At 38.4% G+C, this 18,370-nt stretch overlaps 1 protein-coding gene across 3 annotated transcripts in view; it reads left to right on the forward strand.

The window, feature by feature from the left end:
* The window catches only part of LOC107589119 (FERM and PDZ domain-containing protein 1-like), a 35,450-nt gene extending 17,337 nt beyond the window's left edge, over nucleotides 1–18,113 (forward strand). For all 3 annotated transcript variants that reach the window (XM_016277469.1, XM_016277470.1, XM_016277471.1), the window contains 15 exons: nucleotides 447–554; nucleotides 2,596–2,756; nucleotides 5,388–5,490; nucleotides 5,645–5,690; nucleotides 6,552–6,656; nucleotides 6,846–6,941; nucleotides 7,442–7,567; nucleotides 8,617–8,736; nucleotides 9,114–9,250; nucleotides 9,332–9,458; nucleotides 10,191–10,283; nucleotides 10,703–10,885; nucleotides 11,056–11,200; nucleotides 11,525–12,541; nucleotides 13,407–18,113. In XM_016277469.1, the coding sequence (XP_016132955.1) occupies nucleotides 451–554; nucleotides 2,596–2,756; nucleotides 5,388–5,490; nucleotides 5,645–5,690; nucleotides 6,552–6,656; nucleotides 6,846–6,941; nucleotides 7,442–7,567; nucleotides 8,617–8,736; nucleotides 9,114–9,250; nucleotides 9,332–9,458; nucleotides 10,191–10,283; nucleotides 10,703–10,885; nucleotides 11,056–11,200; nucleotides 11,525–12,541; nucleotides 13,407–15,868 (5,025 nt within the window). In that variant the 5' untranslated portion in view covers nucleotides 447–450 and the 3' untranslated portion in view covers nucleotides 15,869–18,113. The remainder of the gene's footprint in view (nucleotides 1–446; nucleotides 555–2,595; nucleotides 2,757–5,387; nucleotides 5,491–5,644; nucleotides 5,691–6,551; nucleotides 6,657–6,845; nucleotides 6,942–7,441; nucleotides 7,568–8,616; nucleotides 8,737–9,113; nucleotides 9,251–9,331; nucleotides 9,459–10,190; nucleotides 10,284–10,702; nucleotides 10,886–11,055; nucleotides 11,201–11,524; nucleotides 12,542–13,406) is intronic.
* The last annotated feature ends 257 nt before the right edge of the window (nucleotides 18,114–18,370 follow it).

Raw genomic sequence — 18,370 nt, forward strand, 5'->3', positions numbered from 1 at the left:
ATTGGCATTTTAGAATGATTTCTGAAGGATCATGTGACTGGAGTAATGATGCTGAAAATTCAGCTTTGCATCAAAGGAATAAATTACATTTAAAAAAATATTAAAATAGAAAACCATTCTTTAAATGATAATAATATTTCACATTTTTACCATATTTTAAATCAAATAAATGCAGCCTTGGTGAGAATAAGAATCTTCTTTAAAAAACATTTAAAAAATCGTATCGACCCCAAACTTTTGAATGGTAGTGTACCTGCTTTTAGGAGTGCGTTAAAATAATGACCCCAAAGCTAACTAACATGGACAACATGCCACAAAACTTTGGTTTTGACTTCATGGGTCTTAAAAAAGTTCATATATGGTCAATTTTGATGTTGATTTAAAAAAGAGTGTTTTACACTGTATGATCCTCATCCTTATTCTCTGTCTGTGTTTCTATCTCTCAGTTAGATGGAGGAGCGAGAGAGAAGCAGAAGTCGATCTCCACGCAGGGTCGGTCGGGTGGAGCAGGTGGTGGGGAAATGGCTGCGCCGTTCTCGAGACTCTCTCAGCAGGTGGAGTAAACTCACACACACACAGACGCAGATAATATTATAATCAGAGCAGAAATGCATTTCTCGAAGGATAGAAAAGCCTATAAAAGTGAAAACGCCCTTCACATTTGGAGCTCCAGAACATCACAGGCAGTTCTAATGATGTTTAGATGTAGCCACGGAAGACGGTTGACTTAGGCTCTGTCCCAATTGGTGCTCTCAGCCTTTGTAGTCATCTTTTGATGTAGTGCACACTTTGATGCTGCTATGTCACATGGACTGTGAACAACACACAGAGCAACCACCAAACCAGTCAGTCCGAACCATGACGGATCTCCCATGTGTTTAACAGCCTGTGTGGGTTGAAACCATCTTTTTTTTCTTTTCTCCAAACCCATATAGATATAGGGAAAGAACACTAATCAGATCAAAGTACTATTTTCCATTAATTAGGGTCGCAGGTTTTATGGTTCCTGTAGAAGATATTGGCCTTGGTTTCCAGATGGGCCCTACCATAAATTCCAGCTTTGTGAAGCTCGCAAGATTCAGCGTTTGTTGAGAGTGGTGTAGTTGAGATTTTGTTTGTGGGCTCTTTTTCTTCAGAAAGTACTTCACTTAATTAATATCTGTACCTACATAAATGTTTAGATGGCAAATAATTCCTTGTTTTCTCATGAGAACTGCTTTCGAGATTTTCTCGTACTTCCATCTGCTGTGGGCTTGTAGTTCATTTGTCGTTCACCCGCTGGTATAAACACAGTCGTCTCCTGCCATGCAACCACACGTTCATCAGGCAGTTATCATCGCCATGTGTTTTAGAGTCTGTCGGCATACAGTGACGTCATTTCATGTGGTTTTCCACTGATTTGAATGTGATATTTTTAGAGAAAATCCTCAGTAGTTTAATTAGTACTGTAGTTATTTATTTTAGGATTTTCTGTTCCAGAAAATGCTAGTTAATGTTATCACATTGGAGTAAAACTTACTTTCTTTGCTCAAACAACCCCCCAAAAAGGTCATTTTTGTACTTTTTGTGATTTTTTCTTTCTTTTCTTTTTTTATATAGGTCTCCCCCCAATTGTTTATTTTCAATTAGCACAGGTTTTATATTTCTTTCTGGAACTGACTGATCATAGCCCTCACCGATCTTCAGTTTTGGAGTGAGCATTGACAAAATGATTGATTTTTCACTCAAAAACTGTTGCTACAGAGGTGCATAAGCTCAGATCATGAAGCCCACTATAAATCAGTTCCAAAAAGAAATACAAAACCAGTGCTGACTGAAAGAAAAGAAGTTGACAAAAAGATTGAATCCCAGATTTGGTGATAATATAGCATAATGAGAGATTTTAAAAAAAATGTTTTGACCAGGCTCACCAAATTAGGTAAAGGATTTTTAGCACAACGCGAGTGTTAAAAAAATGCAAAATATAAAAAAAAGTACACTGCTGTTCAAAAGTTTGGAATCGGTACGATTTTAATACTTTTATTCAGCAAGGATGCATTCAATTGATCAAAAGTACAGTAAAGACAATAATGTTACAAAAGATTTCTATTTTCAAATAAAAGCTGATATTTTGAACTTTCTGTTCAACAAAGATAAAAAAAAATATCATGGTTTACACAAAAATATGAAATAGCACAACTGCTTTTCAACCTTGATAATAATGATAAATGTTTCTTAAGCAGCAAGTCAGCATATTAGAATGATTTCTGAAGAATCACTGACACTCACACTGAAGACTGGAGTAATGACTACTGAAAATCCAGGTTTTCATCACAGAAATAAAATATATTTTACAATATACTTATAGAAAACAACTATTTTAAATTGTAGTAATATTCCACAATATTACTGATTTTACTGTATTTTAATCAAATACATGTAGCCTTGGTGAGCAATTTTGACCCTAAACTTTTGAATTTGTATTTTAAAATAATTCAAAAATGCATGTTATTAAAAAGTTGTTGGACATATATAGTACTGTACACTAACAGATCAAGCAGTACACTAGTATTTCATTTTGAACGCAGCCTGTGTGTTTTTATCTGTCTCTCAAAGGGAGCGTATTTTAGGAGGCAGGAGGTCGCACTCTGGGGATTCGGGCCAGCAGAACTTCCCTATGAAGGTGACAGTGGAGGTGATCAGAGATGCTGTCCTGGACTCCCATGGATTCACTCTCTCATCACAGCACCCCCTGCTGGTCAGGGAAGTCACTCCAGGTACACACACACACACACACACACTTCACGTGGAGTTTGGCTTAGGGGATGCACTAGAGCAGGTTGTTTTTAAACACAGATTATGATCTAAGTGAAGCCGGGTTTGGATACTGTCCTGGCTGTGCATGAGAAAATGTGCCCAGAGGAAAGAAACAACACAAATGAGATCCTGTTAAGATCTCTTTTATTTCTCAGAGACACCAATAAGATTAAATGGAGACTTCTAAGAAGCACCGTCCTGCTTCTCAGATGTTTATCCTGAGAAAAGTACCCTGATTTATAAGCTTTTGCTCTGGATGTTTGTGTCTAGAAATCTCTGCATCAGACTGAATTTTCACCCTCTGTGCTGCTTTGACAGAGATGGTGAAACTGTGAGAAAGGACGTGACACTTGAGCTGCTGTGTGTGAGGTGGCCACCTGCTCCTCTGTCATTTATTTAATTCATTACGATGCAGGTGCACAAGCTCCTTCACACATACAAACACACACTGACACAAGCTAATTATATTTATTGTCATTTTGAACCAGCAGTTACTGACACGCAATCTCACACAGTCACAACACATCTAGTTAGAACACATAAAAACCTAACTAGATAGCAACATAATCCTTGCATATATCCTTGATAGAAGTCAATCCCAAAATGTGTCGCAGTGAGCAAGAAACTTAAAATTCTGAAAAATATCAGAAATTCCTCATCCTCTCATTTAAAAAAGTTTCTTATGTAAATGAAACTATGACAATATAAATTGCTTAATGCATTAATTTAATGCATCCTTGTGGAATACACATATTAATTTAAAGATAAATTGTACTGACCAAAAATACTACATAAATACCTTTATATTCTTGTGTAAAATATTAAAGAACAAATACAGAGCACCAGTTAACAAAATGTATAATAAAATGTAATATTTAGCAGAAATGTATGTAGAGTTTTTTTTACCTTTAACTGAAGCCATTACTGTTTAGTTTTTTTGGAAATGACGTCACAATAATCAAGTAGGAAAAATCGAAACTTTCAGAAAATTCCAGTTTATAAATTGTTATTCCAAGTTCAATACAAAGACCTGAACTGTTTTAGTAGCAAGTAATATCAGCAACCTATACACTTTTATATTACGGTATAGAATTTTTAGCTTAGCAACACGCTAACATCAAACTTTGTCTGAATCAATTGTGAGTTGATGCTGTCATTCATTGAATCAATGACATCCCAGATTTTTTACAAATTGTTTACCGTCTTCACATTAGGAGAGTAACATAAAGAATAAAAAAAATCATACAAGAACATAGGAAGGCAAGATTGCGTGAGATTGCACGTCAACAACGGTGCCCTAGTTACACAGGCTCAGCTGAAATATTTTTTAATGTCTTCTAGCAGGTCTGCCCATGAATCACAAGCGATAAATCCCTGAATGGATGTTTCCCGCCTTTGCAGAGCGTTCCATATCTAAATCAGCCACTTATAAGGTTTCATTTTAGTCGCCTTAGAAGGCAGCTGTGTATACAGAGCAGACGGCACAGCAGTACACTGGATCTTGCAACAAAGCTATTGTGTGTGCATTCTTACACACACACACACACACACACAGTCATTCTGCAGTGCTGACTTCTCTCTTTTTGCAGCAGAAACAGCTGATAAAAGCCCAGAGGGAGAACCTCACAGCCCTGCAGCACATAATTATGTGAAAGGAGAAGGAGAGAGAGAGATCTGCCAGGCATTGGTGGTTGGTTCTGGCAGGGCAGAGAGCCATCAGGGACTAAGGGGATGTTGTCGGGGCAGAAGGGCAGATTGTGTGTGTGTGTGTGTGTATAGTTTGGCTCGAAGACAAATGAGTGTAAATGGCAGAACAGAGCAGTGCAGAGACAGACTCCGAGTCAGACACTCCATCCACAGAAGCACCAGACGTGACATGAATAATGAATTAACAATGCAACTTTCGCAATCGCATGGCTGTAACTGTAACTTTTACTCATAGTTAGGGTTGGTGACTTGAACAAACCCATAACACATTCATTGATAATAACTGAAATGTTTCTTGAGCAGCAAATCAGCGTATTAGAATGATTTCTGAAGGATCATGTGCCACTGAAGCCTGGAGTAATGATGCTGAAAATTCAGCTTTAAAATATATTCAAAAAGAAAACAGTTATTTTAAATTGTAATATTTCACAATATTACTGTTTTTACTGCATTTTTGATCACATAAATGCAGCCTTGGTTAGCATAAGAACGTTTTTCTTTCAAAAACATTTTTTAAAAATCTGATCCACCTATACTTTTTAACAGTAGTGTAGACTGATCTCGAAAGTACGAACATTAATGTTCATTAATGTTCGAAAATCAAATAATTCAGTTTTCGTCTCATAATTTTATCACTATAACTTTTACTTACAGTTAAGGTTACTGATTTAAACAAATCCCTAAAACTAAGTATTAAGCTGTGGCACATAACTTAAATCGTGTGGCTTTTTGATGAGAGGCGTGTTCTTCATTTTATCAGTGATCAGACTTTTTGCCTGTAAGAATATAAAGCAGACATTGACTTACATTGAAGGTACTGTTCAGCATGCATGAAACTAGAGCTGTAATTTAATAGTTGCATATGTGTGTGTGTTTATTTGTAGGAGGCCCAGCAGACGGACAGCTTTTTCCTGGAGATCAGATCCTAAAACTGAACAATAAAGCCATAGAAGATCTTTCGCCTGAAAACGTGGAGCAGATGATTAGGTGACTGAGCAGATTAAAGGGACACAGCTAAAATAACTTTGCTGAATTGATATTGCTTGCTTGCTTCTTGCCCCACTTGTAAATATGATGATGTCATGACCTCATGATTTGGTAACAATGTTTTTGTTTTTCATGTTTTGTGCTCTGCCCTCAGGGATTGCCAGGACTCTGTAACCATGACAATCCTCAGAAATATGGCGGTGTGTACTGAAGAGTCTTCTTGCAATTTGTTGATGTTGAGTCAGATAGTGATAGGGTTGGGAATCAAGAATTAGTTTTTAGTCAAATCCGGTTTTCTTTTCCCGTTAAAACCGAGGGTGGGGTGGGGGGGGGGGGGGTTCTGTTAATGGTTCCTTTTTTTTTTTACTGATTTGCTTTCACCAGTACAAGTCCATTTGAATCACACTTTTTATATAGTAGTTTATACAATACAGATTTTTTCAAAGCCGCTTCACTGTGATAAACAAAAATCTTTAGTTATGAAACGTCTGAAAGGGTTAGTTCACCCAAAAAGGTGATTATTCATAATTATGTCATTAAACTCATAAGACCTTCGTTCATCTTAAGAACACAAATTAAGATATTTTTGATGAAATCCGAGAGCTCTCTGACCCTCCATAAACAGCAACCGAACTGACATGTTCAAGGCCCAGAAAGGTAGTAAGGACATTAAAATAGTCTGTGACATCAGTGGTTCAACATTAATTTTATGAAGCTATGAGAATACTTTTTGTGCGCAAACAAAACAAAAATGTATTAAACAATTTCTTCTCTTCTGTGTCAGTCTTGCTCGGCTGAACCACTGATTTCTCATGGAATATTTTAACGATGTCCTTACTATGTTTCTGTGTCTTGAATGCAGTGTCAGAAATCTCTCAAATTTCATCAAAAATATGAATTTGTGTTCCGAAGAACCACATGAGGGTGAGTAATTAATGACAGAATTTTCATTTTTGGGTGAACTATCCCTTGAAATTTCAGCCATAAGGCAACCCTACAGAAGACCATAGTGTCATTGTCCAGCTCAGAATTTAAAGAAATGTTTGTTTTTTTGCCTTCAGAATCCTAAGTCTTCATTCATAACAGCAGAGAAGAGAGCTCGTCTGAGAAGAAACCCCGTTAAAGTGCGCTTTGCAGAAGAGGTGGTCGTCAACGGACACACTCAGGTAAAGCCACACACATACTCTCAACACCAACCCTAGTCAGGATTACACTTGAACCAAAAAATGGTGTGATGCAGCCTGGTTAATAGTTTTGTATTATCTAGCCATGACCACAAGCAGAATTGCATGATAATACATTTGTTGTTGGTATATTTGTTTTTTCCTAATCCATGTTTCATTGATTGTTTCCAGGGAAACTCTCTTCTCTTCCTGCCCAACGTTTTGAAGGTGTACCTGGAGAACGGCCAGACCAAAGCCTTCAAATTTCACAAGTCCACCACTGTCAAGGTTTTAGATTGCTGTTTTTCTTTTCTGTACTCTATATCAACTTTGGCTTTAACTTCAGTACTGTGGGGTCCAGCTATACTGCAGGAAATCTATCAGTTATTGCTTGACCCTAAATTTATTTTTGTGAAAAGATGAAAACATCTTATCCACCAAGGGTCAAGGACCTAAAAAAAAGTTTCAAGACCCCTTTTTTCTTTATTTTATAAGACATCTATGTTTGTTCCACAAACCTCCAAAATCCAGAATGACTTTGCGTGGATGTATACTCTACAAAATAAAGATCCATGAAACCTTTACATTCCACAGAAAGTTCTTTACAGTGGAAAGGGTTCTTTGGATCATTAAAATGTTCTTAACTAAGAAAAAATGGTTAGTTTAAGAACTGTTCACTGAAAGGTTCTCTTGAGAACCTAAACTCTGCTCTTCTGTGGCATTGCTGCTCAAACCCTATTTTGAAAGCTTTATTTTTGAGAGTGTAGTAAAGTTGTCTCTGTGTGCAGGATATCGTGTTGACTCTGAAAGGGAAGCTGTCCATTCGATGTATTGAGCATTTCGCACTGGTGCTGGAACAGCAACATAACATCACCAAACTACTGCTGCTGCATGAGGAGGAGCTCATACAAAAGGTAACACACTAGCTAACTAAAAGTAGCACTGCATATATAATTTTTCAAGTTACAACAGTAGCTCGGCTACATTCAGAATAATGCTAAGCGTTAAGAAGCAACTTTTCCAACAATAACCATAGCAGGACAAATAGTTAAATGTAGCATGACACTATATTGTGCACAAGTGAGCATTGATCAAACACATTACACATCTAAAATGCCTCTCTCTCTCAGGTAGCATTGGGAAGTCTGATTCATATTTGTGTATTGATTAATGTGGACAGTTCATTTCAGTCAGTCAATTCACTGATTCTTCCCATCATCCTTCAGTTTTGACTTATTGAAATCTATTTTTTAATTGCTACTATTAATCACTTAGTTTTGATCTGGTAAAAATTACATCTAATATAAATGAGGTGTTTTTTATGAGTTGTATCTTGTGTAAATATTTGTGTTCAAATTAGATGCTGTCACCCTCATTGTGCTGTAATTTTGAAAAGAAATAATATGCGCTGATAATTGTATAATTCAAATAAATGACTGTTTTAAACAGCTTGATCGTAATTATCTTATATTTTGTCAGTAACTTAAAGGGTGACTTGACTACTGTATTTTTCTGGAATATAAGTCAAGTTTTAAAATCATCTGAATATGTTGCAACTTACTGTATATTCCAACGCGGCTTACATAATGTGCAAAATGCCTTTGAGTAAGGAGAAATAAAATACATTCATAGTACGTATAATGTTTGAAAACATTTAATATACCAGTATTTTACAATATTTCTGAATGTAATAACAAAATGCGACTTGTACAATGCAACTTATCTTTTTTTTCTCTCAACAATGCAATTTTGACATAGTCAGGTGTGACTTATTTTCTGGAAAATAAGGTTGTTCAATTGTGAGTAGCTTGCAGCTAGGCAAGTTATGTATAAAGATAGGCAAAGATATGTCTAATTTTCTAACATATGTAAAACCATATAGACCTATTAATTTAGTGAAATATACCTACGTATACACACTACAGCCACGACTGGAGTTTGTAATAAAGTGCTGCTCTTTCAGGTGGTACAAAAGAAGGATTCCCATGACTACAGGTGTCTGTTCAGAGTCTGCTTCATTCCCAGAGACCCAATGGACCTCCTGCAGGATGATCCTGTGGCCTTTGAGTACCTCTTTCAGCAGGTACCACAATTTGATTATGTACTGCTAAAAATATAGTGGCGTAGAAATAAAGCAAGGCTTTAAAGACTGCTGTGTTATTAAGTATCAGCAAGTAAGGTACTATTACAGTTTATCAGTATTATGAATTAGTTTTTATTTTTATATTGCATTTTCATGTTAATTTTAGTTGCAGCAGTTTTGTTGGGTGTTTTTGTTACTATTTACTAATTTATAAATTATTTCAGTTTTAGTTATTTTAGTGCATCAAGTAATGTCAAGAAATGCTGCCTTGGCAAATAGCTGAAATATTTTTATTTATTTAACGTCAGTTCAATTAAAATGTTTTGTGGTTTTAGCTTTAGTTAACTGACGTAACCCTGGTGTGTAAATGTGTGTAGAGTGTGGGAGATGTGTTACAGGAACGCTATGCTGTAGAGATGAAATGTAACACAGCGCTGAGACTAGCCGCTTTGCACATGCACGAGAAACTGGCAAGCTGTGGACAGACCGCGAGGGCATCTGTTAAGAGCGTTGTGTAAGAGCACACACATACACTCAAAAATACTCATGCTACATTAGAAAACAGTTATTTAATGCATGTGTGTGTCTGTGTCAGCAAGGAGTTTGGTTTAGAGAGCTTCATCTCTCCCACTCTGCTGAGGAACATGAGAGACAAAGACCTACGGAAAGCTCTCCACTACCACATGAAGAAGATCCAGTCACTGCTAGAACCACATCAGAAGGTGTGTGTCTTTTACATTTTTCAGAAAACTATTAAAAATGTCACTATAAACAGAAAATAATATATTTTAAATTATTTTTGACATTTACATTTTTATATTTAAAATATGAATTAAATGAATACTAGTTTATAGATGATCCCTTTGACAAACTAAACATGGTTTAACACACTGCCTACTATTCTTTCAAAAATGTATGTGAAATAGTATGCAGTGTAAATGTTTGTTGATTACTGGAAGTAGTTTTTCAATCCAGTTTTTCCATAGGTATTTAAAAAAAAAACTTTGTTAAAGTGATTTAAGCCATAAACCAAACCAACCAGCTATGAGGTGAATTACAACATTACAAACTTTGATTTGAAACGTACGTAGCCGATTAAAGAGCTACAATCCCATGAATCCCAATGCAAATGACACAATCAAATTTAAAACAATGGTGAAATATAAAACTATAAATTTCAAGTTGTTGATAATATCTATAGAAACAATATATATTAAGTTTAATGCAAAATATGCATATATTTTTTATGTATATATCCTGCACATTTGACCAAATGTAGTTGAGAGCTGGGTTTTCTATAGCAAACAAGAATATGCATACTGTGCACATTATACATATTATGCACTGCAGCAGCTGTAAGACCACTTTTTTTTTGTCCTGTCCTTGTTTTTATTACTTGAATCATAATGAAAATCTATTTGTTTATCTTTTCCATTTCCCTCTCACTTTTTCAGGTGATTTCTGTGTCTCAGGCCCGGTTGGCTTATCTGACCCAGATGGCGGAGCTGATTTCATACAGCGGAAGAAGCTACAACGCCACCATGCTGGTGAGAGAGTTGTGTCCATCTGCCACATTCATCACAAATAACAAACAAAATCTGCAGGGCACAGATATGTTTAGTTTATTTTCCTCTCTTGTCTGGTGGGAACCATTTGTTTTTTCTAGATAATGTTATGCTGGATAAAATCTTGACAAGCATCCTCCTGTTTTTAAGGATATGAATTTAAGCATGTTATATAAGATGGCTCTTCTAGGGAGCGAGAGATTTGGATAAAATAGCGGCATCTCTTGCAATGGCATAAAAATAAACCTTGAAATGAAGTAACGCCTGAGACTAATTCATAATAAGAACTGACTCATAAGATTCACATGGGACCATTTTAAAAATCCTGTTTATATTCTTTATATGTTTATGTATTTCCTTGGTAAGACTGAGTCAGATTGAAGGACATGTGTGTGTTACAGTTGCAGGACAGGGAGTCACTGGTGACTTTGCTGGTGGGAGCCAGATATGGGATCAGCCAAATACTAAACCACCAGCTCAACATGATCTCCACCATCATAGACTTCCACTACATCACCCGAATAGAGGTACTCTCAGAGTCCGACAGAGTCAGCATGCTCAAGATTTACCTGCAGGACATCCAGGTGTGTACACGTCTACCAACAGATTAAAATAAACACAGTTAAAATGCTGAAACTGTACCTTCGGGACATCCAGGTGTGGATAAACACCCAGGCATGGAAATATGTTTTTCCTCTCTCTCTTCTTCTCTTTCTCTCTCCATCTGACAATCTCTTTATCCTGCAACTTCCAGCCAATAGCCCTGTTAATGGAATCGGCAGCAGCTAAAGATCTGGCCTGCCTCCTGGCTGGATACTGCAAACTGCTGGTTGACCCCAATATCAATGTGTTTCGCTGGGGACCCAGACCTAAAATGCGACGCATTCCGGCAGAAGAAGGTAGGAGATTAGGGAAGGTTGAGTCATTACATATGTGGCATAACAACTTTTTTCTCCTAACACCCTGCCCACACTACAAGTGATTGATGTTGCTCTGACTATGGTATTTTGACTATGGTATTTTGAAATATACTGAAAATTATGTACCTTTGTGTATACATAGTTCTTCCAAGAATATCAAGAAATGCCTTTTTGTAAGATTTCAGTTATAACATCAATAATTAGTTGTATTTTTAAACAGATTAAATCACTTAGGAAAAAAGTCACTTGTACATTATATTATACTAAATGCTGCATAAATGATGTTTAATGTGTTTTGTGTAGGGTATGTTTCTCGGTGTGGGAGCGATTCAGAAGACAGTTCAGAGGATGACTACGCCATGGAGGGACTGCTGGACACTCAGCTGTCAGAGGACACTATGTCTACTCATACAAATGATGGCACAGAGGAAGGAGAGGAAGCCGAGGGGAAAAGTGAAGCAGAGGCAGAAAAGGTTAGAGTGATTGTAACGCATCCCTTTTTAGAAGATGAAGGAGATGAGGCAAGCAAGAGAGAGTCTGTTGGAGATGAGGATTACGCCATGATAATGGATTCCCTTTTGGAGACCGGTTGGTACACAGACCCTCGAGTCAACAGCAGCTTCTCCAGTTTGTCTAGTAACTCGCTAAATGCACTGGAGGAGAGTATTAAGGCAGCCATTGGTGGGCTTGGCCATATGGACATGTCTCTGGAAGAGAAACCCAGTTCTGGTGCCTCAAGTCTGGATGTCCACCATCCTTACCTCCTGGAGGTGCCAGAGCGTTTTGATGAGAGCGGCAGTTCAAACAAACTCAGACGACCTTCAGAACTGACCTTCGATAATCACTCAGGTCTGTGCTTCTCTGAGCTCTCTCAAATGTCTGACAGCTTGCCAAGCCCACCTGCGGCCAGCGACGATGCTTTGAGTGAGGATGATGAGGATGATGAAGGAGGAGACGGTGGAAAAGACGGTTGCATTTCTACCATGTCAGCAGAATTTGAGGCTGTGTTAGCCTCTTGTACCCCTAACAGCATAAATGCTAAATTAGCAGGAGTGAACTTTCAGGCAATCTTCACCAGGATTCACAACCATCCAGCATGTAGACAAGAGGGAAAAAGCTTCCCACAGAAAAAGATAAATGAAGCTAAACAACAGGGGCCATATTCAAAATTAATAGCACAATCTGTGCTGATGAGAGCTGTGCCCTCAAATGTCCCTGAAATAGCAAAGGACTCCAGAGACAGTTGTTCAGAATCTGAGGATGAATTTTTTGATGCCCAAGATCGATTTACCCCTCCCATCACAGAGCAAGGCCTCGCAGGTCAGTGAACCATCTATTTTTACCACAAAACATTTGTGCATTCCGTAGAAGAATGTTCCAGGTTCAATACAAGTTAAGCTCTATCAACATTTATAGCATAAAGTCCATTACCATAAAAACTTTTTTCGACAGGTCTCCCAAAAAACTAGCTAAAATCCCTATTAAAGTAAAGCACTTTAAATAAAGCAAACATGACTGTGCACTTTGAGGGTTTAAAAGCAGAAATGTAAAGTTTTTTTTTTTTTTTTGTAAAATCACTTCTTTAAAACGTGTGTTATTTCATCTGTAACATATTTTTGCACTTGTTTTACACAAAATCATATTTCTTGTATCTTTCTGCATGTCAGAGTAGCAGGGTTTACTGCCTTTAGGTGGTCATGACAAGTTGGAAATATAGGATATAAATTTGCACATGGTTAGTAAGCAATAAGTAAGAAGTTGCACTGGCCTGTTTACTTGCATTGTAAGTGCCTTACTGCAATTTTAAAACTGAGGAATTAGTGTTTGAAGGTATTAAGTGGTAAGGTAATCAACATTGTTACATATGTCGATAACGATAGCCTCATGGGCAGCGCGCCGACATATAGCGCCGTTGCGCTGTGGGCGACCTGAGTTCAAGTCCCGGCTTGCAGTCCTTTCCCAATCCTGTACCCCCCTCTCTCTCTCCCACTTTGTTTCTTGTCAGTATATACTGTCCTATCCTAATAAAAGGCAAAAATGCCAAAAATAGATTAAAAAAAAACAAAAAAACATTGTTACATTAAACATATTGATCCCTGAATATTCTTTTAAAATGTTAAATATCTAGGTTTTTTTATTTTTTCAACTTATGTACACGTCTCTCTTGCCTCTTACTCTTTTGCAGAGAAAAGCTCAGATTCTGAGAACAAACATCCTTCTTTTAGTGACATTAAGGTTAGTGTGGACAACAAAAAAGCTCCAGAATCCAGAGACCGCAAAGAGAAGGACAGCGCCACACCAGAGACCCTAAAAAAAAAAGCTTCTCTTGCCAACCATTTAACCCCTGCAATCCCTGAGACTAAAAACCGTGAATTGGAGGTCCATCAGCCTTCACTGATTTTTCTCCCTAAACCTACACCTGTGGAACCTAAATCTTTCTCTGCTAACCACTCCACGGGACAGAAAGCCCAGCACTGCAATGGAGACATCCCTGGCCGAAATCCACACTTATCATCGCAGCTTCTAGAGATGGAGCCAGACACCATGGAGTTTAAACCAGTCACAGGGCCTGGACCACCATTGTCTTCCTCATTAATAACAGCTGTACGCCAAGCTACCTTTCCCCAACAAACCTTAGTAGACCCAGAGACTGTTCAAAATGGTCTGAGACCACAAAATGGAATAACTGACCAGGTTTCAGACAGTCTAAATAAAGAGACTACTCCAAATCATGTGGATCTTGAGAGACTTGATAGTCAAGATATTAAGCCAAATCAAAAAGAGCCAACAAATGCCAAAGGACCAACTGAATTTGGGAAAATAACAGCAGACAGCAAGAGTCCTCTACAACAACAGTCATCAGACTCTCTTGAAACCAGACAATCAGAAAATAAAGTGCCCCAGATGAACACAAAGCCTCCAATACCTCCCAAGCCATCATTCATTGGTTTACAGCCATCCTCAAAGGCAGTTAATGCCCAGTCACAAAAGCCTGAGGAAAAGACAAAAGTTCCCCCCAATGGTCTTTCTCTACACCCCTGGTCTCAGAGAAATGGTACCAGTACCTCCCCACTCTCTACACTGAGTAAGGGTGTTTCTCTAAGTCATGAGAACTTAAGAACTGAACTAAAGGCTGAAAGCTCTACAGTCAAACCTACAAGTGCTTCAACCACTCCTACCCCATCTCCATCTCCCTTACCTTCTCCTTCAGTTCAATCTGTAAATATTGTTCCTGAAGATTTAGCTCAAACAGGGACTAGCTTCTCCAGCAGAACAGGCTCGTCCGGACGTCTGTCTGCCACAGCCTTGCGGGGAAAAATTCAGGATATGCCCTGGTACCTCACCCGTTCCCAAGAGATCTTGGGGACAGTAGCACTCAGCAACACTATTTCATCAACAGGCAATATAGCAACCATTGCAACAGATGTGAATCATGATTCCAAGAAGGTATCGCCCAAGGCCACTTCAGTGCCATCTTTGATTAACTGGAAAGAGAAAGATGCTGAAGTAGTCATTGTAAAGCTAAAAGATGGACCTGAGGAAGTGACCCCAACTCCTGTTAAAGACACTAACGGGAAACCTCCAACATCGTCAAGCCATCCTGACCTGAGGCAGAAATTTTCCACAGAAGCTACCGAGTTGCACAGGCATTTTGGGACCTGCAAGTCCGAACAGCCTCAGTCACACAAAGGTAACCCTTCAGAGATTCAACTTGACAATGCGTCCTCTCTATCCTCCACAAGTCCTTTCCATCGTGATGCATGTGGCTGCCATACAGTCTATGCCAACTGTTTCAGCGGCGATACAGAGGACAACTGCAGCTTTGATGATGATCTGACTGTTTACGAGTTCTCCCGTCGAAACCGGATAAGTAAACCACCACAACCCACCCCGGTTCCATCCCCTGCAACCCTCTCTGGTCCCTCACCAAATGTTCTCTCCCTACTCAGAGATTCCCCTCGTCCCCTACCTTCATCCTCAGAACTCAGTCCACTCCTAGTCCCTCCCAGACCTCTGGAATCTCTGCCTCTAGACTGTGGACCAATGAATAATCCGCTCCATTTTTTGCAAGGCCACCGTTATGTTACTGGTCAGAAAGGTGCAGGGCTTAAAGAGAGCTATGCCTGTTTGCAGCGAGATATTGATGAACTACTTATGGTTTTGAAGAAAGGACCTTCTGCAGTATACCCTCCAACCCACAAGGGGGAATGCGAAAACGGCAATGTGAATGGGAATTCGCTTTCAGAGACAGAGAGATGCCTGGTTCAGGCGGAGGCACGGAGATTGGCGTCAGGATGTCAGAGAGCCACACGGGTTGGATGGGCACCTGATGATGCTCTTCTGTCCCTCGGAAACAGCTTTGGAGCTCTAGTGCAACTTACCTCAACCTGCATGCGAGTTCCTTGTTCGGACTGCGGAGGCTGTCATGGGGATATTGATGCAGATGAGGCCCTGAGGAAGCTTGAGGAGATCGTGGACCTATATAAGGAGTTTGTAGGTGCTGTAGAGACAGCGAGAGAGGGCGAAGGTGTCAGGCTCTTAGCCAAGCAGTGTACTGTTCTCATTTCAACTGTCTTCTCGCTAACACAACTGTTTCGGACACGGACACCAGACATAGACAATGGAAATGTACCTCTGAACTTTTGAATTTTACCTTCCGGTACCCTCTTAAGGGATTGTAGAGTGTGAGCATAGAATTGTACTTAAAGTAGCGATGCCTTTCTGGCATCTAAAAACTGATTGTGTGCTGGCACACAAGAATAATAGTAAGTGCCGTGAACGTACACACACAGTTAGCAAACTAACATGTCAGAACTGTTATGTGTTAACCTGTTTGTCTTGCCAAGTCTCCCTATAAACGTACTGGAATTATGCATTCAGACATAGCTATTTTCTAACGGTTCTTTAATTCCCGATGTATGTACAGTCTGTAGTATGTATTTATTTTTTTGCATACAGTATATGCGCACTGTGGTTTCTAACCTACTATACCTGCATTTTTTTTTTTTTTGGGTATATGTGAATCCCTACCTCTTGCTCTAATAACTGAGATAAACAGTGTTATGAAACTTCACTTGTTTTCATGTTTAGTTTAGTCATGCTGCTCTAACAGATTGAAGGAACAAAGTGAACGGACACTCCACTAACCCCTAACAATAGATGCTGGGACACACACTAAGAAGCCCAAATACTTATGCAGTAACGTTTCACCAGACTATCCAAAGGATTTTCATTGCATTTTGTCTATGATACCTTTCCGGCTGTAGAATGAGAGCTGATGGCAATAGAAGTGCGGCAGTTTGGCTTTTTTTAAACTGTATGTTGGCGTGTCAAGTTTGGCTTTTGATGTTAGTTTTTATATTGGCCTATCAACTGACTGTTAACCACAGAGATCGGTGTGGTCCAAAGACATAATAGCACAATTGGGGCGTGTTTACACAACAACGATGTTACTGGAGCACCCTGTAAAACTGATCCCAATGATAGCCAAACCACACAATTTCTCATTCGTCTGTCATTTTTGACTATGCAAGCATCACGATTTATACCCACATTTTTCCACGTATTATACTTTCTTACAATTTATACATATTAATACAAACATAATTTTCAATTTGTTATGAATCACTAATTTTTCGCTTTAGAGGACGTCCCTGAAAATCCTAGGCCTTATATTTTATCTTGGAAGATTGTTGTGAAGTTTGTTGGGTTGCATTATTTTGCGAATGCAGCGTATATTTATTTTGTTTTCTGTTTATTCAAGGTTCAGTTGGAAATATTTTTTTCTTTCACTTTTGTAAGTGGTGAACTGCACCATATTTAGTATACACTAATACTGTTTAAATAATCTTTGAGTAAGGCCAGAAACATACTCCATGCAAGTATGTGAACGCAAATGCTTCTAGCGAAACCAGATCAAATTCATTGCGTAATACATAACGCAGTGCCTGTTGCCTCCTTGAGAGTTTGTTTGGAACTGCACAATTGAAATGCATCATTCAAGCCTTCAAATCTGCATTTCTGTACTTGCATAGAGTGTTTCAGACCTAAGAATGCCAATTTTGGATTTGGCTGTCATATTCACACAAATATGACTGAGGAAATTATCAAAGACTACACTTGGAATTTCGAGTAATTGAGTCCTGGGGATTCATTTGCCCTTTGTTGCTGATCTCAGACCAGTATTTTGCGGTATTACAGCCAAGGATGAAAATTCTCACTGGCTGTTTCTAGGACAGGTTTCAAAAGGCAACTTGCACCCAGAATACATAAATAATTAAATTGCCCAGATCACATGACCAACTTGCGGTCAATCAGCCTTGTTCAGTTCTAAGTAACTTGACTTTAGAGAAGTGCTTCCAGATGGCAAGAATATCATCCATATTGGACACATCCCTCCCAATAAACACACTGCCAGATTGTGGTTATCAAGTCAGAAAGATAGTTTGCATCAAGAGAAAAGTCATGAGAAAGAAAGAGACAAATATCTGTTACTATTCAGTCTTTTCACAGGGACAAATTTCATATCGGACTATCAGAGCAAACATATTTCTGTATTAAAATCCTCCTGTCAAATGAAGGTTCTAAGAATGACAAAGACTTAAAGGAACTGCCATTGCATTTGTAGCAACTATGAAGCAAAAAAAAACTGCTTGTAAAGACCATATGTATTGAGACATGTTGTATGCAGATGATTGTGTTTCAAAGTGCACAAAATAAAATCTTAAATGTGGCTTTACGTGAATATGAAGGCAAACCTCTGAATGAAATGAGAAGGGACAATCAAGAGTATGTTTTGCATTCCCTCTACTGTGTTCATGATAATAAAGGTTTGATTTTGAATGACAAATGCTGTGGAACTAATGCAGCTTTTGTGTTGAGTGGCTTTTTCATTTTCCTTTAGGCAAAATATAATTTCTTACATCTTTCTTTTGATTTTGGGTTGAAATATGACCTGGACATGTTCTTGACCGATTTTGTGAGATTTGATTTAGATATTTTTGGGCTTTATTCTCAAAAGCTGTGACATCTGTTATTTTACAATGTTTTGTCTTTTCTAACAGTCTAATTTCTAGTTTACCACACCTACTAAAGCACTAAATTGTCAGGCTGTATTTGTTTTTGAGTTGGCAGGAGGATATTACAGAT

The sequence above is a fragment of the Sinocyclocheilus grahami genome, unplaced genomic scaffold (genome assembly GCF_001515645.1).
Source record: "Sinocyclocheilus grahami isolate Dianchi unplaced genomic scaffold, SAMN03320097.WGS_v1.1 scaffold112.1, whole genome shotgun sequence".
In the NCBI taxonomy this organism is placed as follows: Eukaryota; Metazoa; Chordata; class Actinopteri; order Cypriniformes; family Cyprinidae; genus Sinocyclocheilus; species Sinocyclocheilus grahami.